Source organism: Myotis davidii, unplaced genomic scaffold (genome assembly GCF_000327345.1).
Source record: "Myotis davidii unplaced genomic scaffold, ASM32734v1 scaffold933, whole genome shotgun sequence".
NCBI lineage: Eukaryota > Metazoa > Chordata > Mammalia > Chiroptera > Vespertilionidae > Myotis > Myotis davidii.
The window spans coordinates 549,385-559,711 of NW_006285240.1; the positions used below are offsets into that span (position 1 = coordinate 549,385).

General features: G+C 38.0%; 1 protein-coding gene across 1 annotated transcript in view; it reads right to left on the reverse strand.

The window, feature by feature from the left end:
* Positions 1-4,574: 4,574 nt before the first annotated feature.
* Positions 4,575-10,327, reverse strand: part of ASAH2 (N-acylsphingosine amidohydrolase (non-lysosomal ceramidase) 2) — a 98,632-nt gene continuing 92,879 nt past the window's right edge. The window contains exons 20-22 of the mRNA XM_006755840.2: positions 9,551-9,610; positions 6,859-6,947; positions 4,575-4,822 (exon numbers count right to left, since the gene is read on the reverse strand). Of these exons, the coding sequence (XP_006755903.1) occupies positions 4,633-4,822; positions 6,859-6,947; positions 9,551-9,610 (339 nt within the window). The 3' untranslated portion in view covers positions 4,575-4,632. The remainder of the gene's footprint in view (positions 4,823-6,858; positions 6,948-9,550; positions 9,611-10,327) is intronic.

Below are 10,327 nucleotides of genomic sequence, written 5' to 3' on the forward strand. Positions count from 1 at the left end.
AGGACCCATATGTTACTAACTTAATCAATAAAGAAAAAAATCAACAAGATAGTTTCCTCTCTAACTAAAGTACATAATATGCTAAACTTTTACATATGTAATAACAAAGTCATCAGATGAAGCAATAGACTACATGTAACCGCCCCCCCACCCCCCCAAAAAATGGGCAGGGTATCTGAACAGACATTTTTCCAAAGAAGACACACATCTTGCTAACAGGGATATAAAAAGTGCTCACCATCACTAACCATCAGGGAAAGGCAAATCAAAACCACAACGAGATATCACCTCATACCTGTTAGAATGGTCATTATCAAAAGGACAAGTGTTGGTAAGGATGTGGGGAAAAAGGGAACCCCTGTGCACTGTTGGTGGGAATCTAATTAAGTAGTCATTTATTTAACCATAAGTGAATCACTCACAGAGAAAAAAACCTCAGTTACTCTTTTTTGCAATGCTTTCTACTAGTACAACATGAATATAACCTTTTTTTTGCCTTAATTTAAAACTGGCACTACCAAATTTTTGAAGTATATCATGATTTCTTTCTGGCTTTGCCTCCATGTAAACAGAAAGATGGATTCTACAGTGGCATGTCCTATAATTGCTGCAGAGCTTATAATATTTACATAATAAATTGGAGAGGAAAAAAATAGCTCAGTTCAATAGGACCTGAGAATAAATATGCATAATTACATTTGTCCTGATTCTGTCATCTTATAAATATATAATTGATATTCATGATCTTGCCCATAAGCCATAAAAGATCAATTTCCAAAATTAATAGAATGTTCATTTTCCATAAAATCTTAGAGCTTCAGCATAGCTGATTCACTTGGCTTTGTATAATATGTAAATTAAGTTCAGAGTTTACTATAGTCCTTGACAGCAATAGATGACAGTCATAGGCAACCAATGATAGATGAGAACGGTTGCCATAAAGTGACCATGTTATTTAGGAGAGTAAAGTACAGACATAATTACTATGTCCTCTAAACTGGAAAGCACCCAAGAACCTCTTTGGCAGATGCCTAAAGGGGTGAAAATTAATCCATTGGTCAGCATATTAATTTCCCAAGGCTTCCATAACAAAATCCCAAACACGGGGTGCCTTAAACAACAGTAACCCGTATATTGGCTCATAGAACTGGAGGCTAGATGTCTAAGATCAAGTGTTGACATCCCAAACTAGATTTACTATCATCCATCTGAAATTCTCTTCTTTGTTTGGCTCTTGTTTATACTGTTACTATCACCCAAACAATGTTTCAGGGTTTTCATTGTTTTTAAAGTCTTTCTCTCCATCTCCATCTAGTCATGTCCATTTCAACTGTAGAGTTTCATACCATCCCACCTTCTGACCCCGGCCTAGCCTCCATTATCTCTGGGTCTTGACAACTCTACAGCCTCAGTTAACCCCACCCCATTCCAATTCTTCCTACATTAATATCAGAGATGTCAAAAATACAACTCTGAAAAATATCAGGAAACAGAGAATGTCTTTGGGGCAAATCATAGATTCAGTTCTTGATGGAGGAATTTTTATTCCCTACTCTTTTCCAGATACTCAGATGCATCATCTTGCATATCACTCAGTGACAGCTAAGTTAATTAACAGCTAAGTAAATCAAGCACATATCATATGCCACGCACTGCAGCAACAACTTTACCTTAACTTACCCTCACAAATGAAAAGAGTAAGTACTTTATTGTTCTCATTTTATCAAAGAAATTGAGACCCATGAAGAAACTATGGCATTAAGAAATTGAGTCATTTACTCAGGATCTGACACTGAATAAATGGCAACTAGAATTTGAACCAGTAAATTTCCAGGATATTTTCTCTTAAGCATTAACATACACAAGTCCATAGCAATCATGAAAGGTTATTATTACCAACACCATTTCATAAAAAAGGGACAATACCACAGCCATAATTCAGTCCGAGTCTATCTAGGAAACTCTCAGTTGCCCTAGTAGTGAAAAATGTCAACCATATGTATTTTGCCAGCAGTAAATCTTTGGAAGGCAGGAAGGAACTGATGAAGTGGTTCCCTTATGTTTGGGTGGTTACTTACAAAAGCCATTTATATCACTTCCCAGCCTGATTTACATGGAATCCATCACCATTTGTTCCACCTCTTAAAAAGAAGAAAAAAAAAGTGTTCATTCATCTATATCACCTCTCATTAGAAAGCACTTTCTCCAGTGTAATTATTATTTTATTAAACATTCTATTGAATATTGACAATTTATGCAATACTTATTGAAAAATATAGAGGGATTATTCAGTCCTTTTTTAAGATATCACAGCATCCTTAAAACTAGACAGAGTACAACATACAAAACACAGACACTTTGTCACAAGAAACAAAATCTTCTCCAGCAGAATTCTCCCACCAACCCAATCCCCTGTTTTTCCACATTCTCCACTAATTTCAGGAGTTTTCTTCACATGGTTTGGCTCCAAGAAGCAGCAGCCACAGACACAGATTGAGTCTCTGTTCTGACATGAACAGACCAGATCAGCCTCTTGATGGTGTTCTTTTATGCTCCAAAGAATCTGTGGTATCTGCAATGCAGGTATTTGTTCTTACATTTACACACAAACTGCAGCAATGGAACTGCATGGGTTGGAAGAAATGGCCGTTAGTGACAAAACAGGTTTCTGTGGATTGTTTGGGGCCAAGAGTACTGGACAGAGGACTGGGTGCAGGAGGGTCATCAACAGGTAATGCCAATGCCGCCTGGGCACAGTTGCAGGTAAACAATAAGGAATCACTGGCCAACTGAGGAAACCTTCAATGGGAAGCTTGGGGTTGGGGGGTGGGGGATGAAGGGAGAAAATCATTCAAAAACTTTTCTGAGTCATGAGAAATACCTTTAAAAATCATATCATGAGTTCTAATACAACTTATCTATCTGGGGTCAACTACTTTGAGAATTACCTGCTCTTTTAGGCCTCTGAACTTTCTCACTAGTTACTGGGAGGTCATTAGGGAAAATGAGTGCTACACATTTGAAATCCTGATTAGCTAATTCTCCAGTACTTCATTTCCTTAGAAACAGCCTGCAGAGGACTGATTCATTAAAAAATGTTCCAGGTTCAGTCTCCTGCATGTTCAAGTCCTACAAACATGGGCGTTAATATTATCATTACTTCTACGACTCTTTTTCAAGCTTTGAAGTTTGTTTTTGAAATATTGATTTTTCCCTAAAATGTGGAATCTTTTATACACACACAAAACATGACTTGGTTTCTGGAAGTTTATTTAACAGCCTTGGGGCAACTAGTTAACTTGGATAACTTTAAATGCAATTAGCACTTTCCAGCGATCCATGTCAGATTGTCCTATCTCATTCTTTTGGACATTGGGCTGGGTATTTTGTAATGCCCCAACGTAACTTCAAAACAGCTTTTTCCAAGTTGTCTGAAGCCTCTTTTTCAAAAAATTAGAGTACCCAACAGAGAGGATATACCTGAAGATTACTGGTTTTTCAATGCCTCCCCAGAATTTATATTTTGAATTGATTATTTTCTCCTACAAAATAGCCACCTTTTGATAATTATACATTCATCCAAAATACGGTCTCACGAATTGAGCTCACCAACTGTCAACTGTCATTGTACCAGACACTTGTGCGATGCTGAGTATGAGAATAGGACTTAATAAATATGTCATGATTGAATGGGTCCATAACCAAGTGAGTGAGTGAGCGATAGAAGAACATGAATTTAAAGCCTCCCCTTTGAGGACTCCCTTCTAAGTCAACATCACTTTCATTTTAATATCTACACTTAAAGCAAAGCTTTGTGGTTTGGGGGGTAAACTGGATAAGAGAGAATGGTCAAAATCACTGAGAACAAGTCTTGGGAATAAGAGATATAATTGAGTGGGATAAGGGCACTTAGGGAAACACAAGGCATAATCCAAATATTACAAGTCTCACTTTCTGTAAGTGGGCTCTGAAGGCAATTCCAGAAATGATTTGTGCATCAATGATAAACCTGGATTGGGCACATCAACCCCAGAGTGACTCCTCTGAAAGGCTGTGCTCGATACAGAAACACTGGCATGCTAGTTTTCATGCTACTTTCTCTAACGGGGCTTATATATTTATGGTTGATATTTATATACTGTTCTTTAAATGTAACTGACGGGAAAGGTCGAGTAGGTTTATGCTAATCTTAAATCCATAAAATTTTATGCTTCCCATCTGCAAAATGAAGGGTCAAACTAGGTGATCTCTCTAAGCTTTTCCAGTGCTAACATTCAATAACTCTATAAATAAATAGTTTAAACGTTGTTCACACATCTCCAACCACTCTTCCATTTCAGAGGCTTTATATAGGGAGAACTGTTGCTTTAAACAGCCACAAGTTCCCAAGGGAAATCATGCTGTAGACCATGAGGTAAAAATTGCTAGAGCAAGGTAAATGGAACACATACGTATCACACACACACACACACACACACACACACACACACACACACACACCCAGACCTGTCCCATTAGCAGTAAACTCCAAACTGGGACAACTGTAGAAGTCATCAGAATAGTTTACATTCATATAAAATCAGTGACATAATTTATACAGAGCAAAACTTTAACTGCTGTGCCAACTTTTCACTAAGTAGTTACAACTTCAAAATCAGGGGAAGTACTTTCAAATGAAAGTATGACAGCGGGCTTGAGAAAGTCCTGCTTCCGATTGTGTCCAAAGTATCTTATTCTGTAGATCCCAGGTTTGGCCGTATCTGGAATATGCCATTGTATCGTTGCATTGCTATGACCCAGTAATCCCTTGTGCCAATAGAAACTGTTGGTAGGAAACAAACAAACAAATCCCATTTTATTCTTTAAAAAAAAATGTGTGGTTAGAAAAACATATGATTACTCATTAAATGAATATGAACAAGGCACTAGTCTAGATAGTCAGAGTATAGCAATGAACAGAACAGAGATAAATACTTCCTTCCTATAGAAGGACCTTTAGGGAACAGCCATTTGTAGAAATACTTTTGCCTGTTCCATCTTCTAATGTCCTAAACTCTAGCCATCCCAGGAAGGCTTATCTGATATTCAGAACACGGGTGTCTCCTGCTTTAGAACTGCTATAGCACCTTTAGCCTTGTCATCCTCAGCCTTAACTGACACTTCTAATGGCATGTGTGCCAGACTCTATTCTAAGGACACGGTAGTGAGCAAGACAGACATGGTCCAAAGTTTCTGTGTTTCTCAATGATAGAAAAAAGGCAATAAGCAAATAAACCACAAATAACCTTATAACTGGTATGTGAAATCAGTAAGACAGGTATCTCCAAGGAGGTATCATTTAAACCGAGCCCGCACATGTTTAAAGGAAGAGGGTACAGAGAGTGCAAAGTGTCCGAAGCAGGAACAAACTTGGTAGAGCCAAGGAACAGGACCCAGGTCAGTGGAATTAGGACAGAGTAAACTGTGGGGGTGTGGTTAGGTGACAGAAACAGGCGGAGTCAAATCACACTGGTCCTTATAGACCAGGACACGGGGTTCAGATCCTCTTCTAGATACAGCGAGACAGGATGCGCTAATTGACTGATATCCTCAGTTATGGAGAGAGTAAATCCCCTGGACTCAACATTCTGTTTCTCAGTCAGAAGCTTGGTGCTCTTGAACTGCTGCTGATGAGCCAAGCAGAGCTAGACATCATCTCTGTGTGGACTGCTATTCTGATCTGGGGCTTCTGAAAACAAATCAGCCTCTTTTTCCTATCTGTATAACCTTATGTTAACAATAAATATGGTTTTACTCCTTGTTTTTAAGCCACCTATACCTTAGAGCAGTGATGGCAAACCTATGACACGCGTGTCAGAGGTGACACGCGAACTCATTTTTTTGGTTGATTTTTCTTTGTTAAATGGCATTTAAATCTATAAAATAAATATCAAAACTATAAGTCTTTGTTTTACTATGGTTGCAAATATCAAAAAATTTCTATATGTGACACTGCACCAGAGTTAAGTTAGGGTTTTTCAAAATGCTGACACACCGAGCTCAAAAGGTTCGCCATCACTGCCCTAGAGTCCTAAAGATCAGAGGAGAAAGGTATGCCCATATTTAGGTATGGCTATCAAATCTCTATTTTCAGTTACCCATGTGAACCAAACCAATATGCAAATAATCACTTAGTTTAAGGTGATCTGAATTAGAAATAAATTGCCAAAAATGTCCCCCACTTCCATGCCACTGTCCTGTGGTGAAATTTGTAAGATTGGGAACAGAAACATTGTCTTATTTTAGACACGTTTTTAATCTTCAAAATATCCAGTCAGCTCAGGCATTTGGTAACAGCAGGCACAGCAATGTGTCTTTTGAAGACCCTGAGCGTACTTTTCTCTGATGTAAACACTCAGCTCCTGTGTTTTGGTAATTCAGATGAAGAATCCTGGACCATATACAAACACACCATATTTGTTGGGTACAGACTCATTCTTTTTCCAGAAGGAATGCCAGGCTCTACAGAGCTCTCTCATCACCTTCACCCAGCACCCCTTTCAACCAATTTGCAAGAAGGCTAGACAGCTTTTAGGAATAATGTCTTTGACTATGGAAAAAAAAATTAACAGATGTTTATGAGAATGGAGGCCATAACCTCATTAGCACCTAATCTTCCAGAGGCACACACCACCGTTTTGTAGAAAAACAGAATCAAAATGAGGTCTAATAAATCAACTAAATATGGCCGGACAGCTCCTTGGGAATTTGCTATCATTAATATCATGTATTGAGCTAGTCTTCCCATTTGTCTTCCCTACATTACTAACCAACTGTTTTCAAGACCTGAAAGACAAAATATTCAATAGACATGCTCACCGAGTCTCCCAGGAGGCATCATTATGTACCACCTGCCATGTCGCTGAAGCATCCTCATATTTCTCCACAGTGAGGAAAGTCTGATGGGTCTGAAATGCAATTAACATAACTGATCAGACCCTGAACAGTCATAGAAGGACCCTGTCTGTGAATACTCCCCTTGTTACCTTGGTGCTAACCTAGCAATACCTTGAGTAAAAAATGTATTAGAATTTCACCCAAATTCTTAGTGTTCCTCTTAACATTCGATGCAATATCTGTAGAATGTTAATTTACCCAGTCTATTAAAAAACCATAACTTTTTAAAGAAATTTAAATAAAGCACAATTTCAGAGCTGATAGCAAATTTTGGTAATGAGGACAGAGACAGAATAAAAGTTGAGATTTCAAAAAGGCATAAATCAAACCTTTTCATGACAGGTTAATTGACCCATATTCCAAAAGTTTCCCTAGTCACCTCAAGATTTAGGAGGGAAAAAGGGTCTCCTCATCTTTCCAACTCCAGGTATATGAATTATTAGTAAATATGCCTTCCCAAGTGGAAGAATTGAAAAGAATGCATAAATCCTCTCTATCCTTGGATGCTAAAAGAAATTCCTATATTTTGTCATGGATTTTTAGAAATCTCATCATAAGCAAATGTTATTTTCCCATTGGAAAATGGCTATAATAATTTCTTTCAGACCAAGAATCCGGCTTCAAATAAAGCACAGATTTGAATATTATAACAAATTAAATGCTATAAAGGCCATAAATCTCCATTTTACCACCAAAATCTTATATTGTTGTCCTTAAGGGCATGACTTGTATCTACTCCACCTTTCTCCATCACAGCCCATGATACCTGCCATTTACAGGTATTTGAATCAACTTCTGCTGAATGGATCACTTACTTACTGCTGGGTCAGGGGATTAGTTCAAATTATTTCCTAGTTAATCAACTGATGGACTATATTCAATAGAGAAGTTTTTATAACCATGGTTATGTGTAAAGAGAGCTTCTTTTGCCAATTAGAACGGAGGGACATGGGGGGGGGGAGTGCTTTAGATGGGGTAGAAAATAGAGTGGGCTCTAGTTCCTAAGTCTAGAGTACAAATCAGAGAACAAGTCTTGGCCACTGCATATGTGAATTATATGACTATCCTTTCCCACCTCCTAACCTTAATCTCTTCCAGTTACATAATTAGTTAATATTTAATAAAAGTTACTTAATCTCTCTAGGCCTCAGTAAAATAGGGACAATAAAATGTAATTCATTGAATAGTAGCAAGGATTAAGTTAGATTCACATGATGATGTACATAAAACACTTAGCCTAGTACATGCAAATAGTAAGCTTTCAATAAATAGTGGTGAGGATATGGTGATTATTACTAATAAAGGGTACTGGAAACTGTTTTACGCTGAGTCCCAGAGCCTTCTTAGGAAATAATTTTATTCTCACTCCAGTGCTTTAAGCATTCTGCTCTTCCACTTCTCCATGGCGATCATGATGAGAACATTTCTCCACCCTAAGGATATCAGGTGATAGCTACTCCTGCAGTTTTACTACAACACTTTGCCCTCCTCAGAAAAATGTTATAAACATGTAAATCTCTGGCACAGATTGAATGCCTAGAGAAATTATTTCAAACAGGTATATTTTAATTACCGAAGCAGAACACTTTCCCCAATGCCCTTTAGATAATGCCATATTGCCACTATTGTTATCACAGCAATAATAATATTTTAATGAACAGAAGTGGGAAGGCTCATTTGGAAGAAAGGTATTTGGGTTTCTAAGTGACAATGGGTCCTGGGAAGAATGGCTTATCAATAGAGTGTCTGACCTTGAAATCACTTTCATATACCCATTCCCTTTTTTCTCTATATTTATTTATTCTTTGAATCTTTATAATAGAAGGTGTCTGGTTATTGCTTGTGTACTTACAAGAACACTCTAAGGGAGTTGCAGAGAAGTAAAATTACTTCATTTTATTAATAGACATATAACATATATACACTTTATCGTATATATGTATGATAAAACAAAAAGGTATGAAATGATATGTAACCTACTATTAACAGTGATGACTTCTAAAAAGGTTTATGAATAGAGGGGTCCTTTCACATTCTATCTTAAGCACTTTTATACTATCTGTTTTCACATTAGGGATGTGTCATTTTTTAAGATTAATAAATAACTATCCTATTATAGTCAGTAGCAAAGAATAGGAAATGGACGATGCAAGATAAAATAAAGCGCATGTGTCAGGGCTCCAAGCCAGGAGAATGTCCCCACTCAGAGATCCATGATTACCCGTAACAGTAGAGGCAGGACCTGAGGCAGCAGTGTAGGAGGAGAGGAGCCAGAGGGAGTAGGAGGGAGCCAAAGAGACACTGCACTCTTGGTCCTTTGATTATTCTACCAAATGTAGTTGAATTTTTAGATTGGAATACATAAATGAGATTTTATTTAAATTTACATCTTCTCGGGAGACAATGTCATTCTCATTGTGCTATAGTTGGTCCTAAGTAGAGCCAGAGAAATGTTTTCTATGTTTATTTTCCAGACTCAATTCCACATTCCCTGTTCCCACTAAAACTTCCCCCATACCCGCAAAATCCTCCTGTTGTTAACCAAAAGGATAGTCAAGTGTATGAAAGGCTAAATGGTGAATTTAAATTTATAAAAAGAATCATTGATGCTTACCCGATTTTCTGCTGAATTCTTTGGGTTAGCACCTACAAATGTAACTTCAGCAACTTCTCCCTGAAAACAAAAATGTATTTTATGAGCTCTAATAAAAGTTTTTTTTATTTTTTAAATATTTTTATTGATTTCATAGAGGAAGAGGGGGAGAGAGAGAGAGAGAGGTAGAGAGAAAGAGAGAGAGAGAGAGAGAGAGAGAGAGAGAGAGAGAGAGAGAGAGAGAGAGAGAGAGAGAGAGATAGAGAGAGAGAGAGAGAGAATATGATGATGATGAGAGAGAATCATTTTTTGGTGCCTCCTGCACACCTCACACTGAGGACTGAGCCCACAACCCGGGCATGTGCCCTGACTGGTAATCGAACTGTGACCTCCTGGTTCATAGGTTGAGAAATATTTGGTCTCTGCCCCATTTCCTGGCACACAGCTCCTAAAACCTTTGGAATCTCTCAAGTGATGATCTGTTTGTATGCTAATGAGATGACTTGTGATGGAGGGCTTCTAACTAATCTCAGGATGAAGGCTAGTTGCCAGGGGAATCAACCATGTGGTCAGAGGGTTGCAACTTTCCATTTCAACCCACTGAACTCTAGAGAGGGGAAAGGGGCTGGAGGTGAGTGAATGACTCATGGCCTATTATTTAATCAATTAATCCTCCATAAAAAATCTCTAAAGCACAGGGTTCAGAGAGCTTCTAGGTTGGTGAATGCATGAAGATGCTAGAGAGTGGCATGCTGAAGAGGACTTGAAAGCTTTGTGTTCCTTCCCCCATATCTTTCC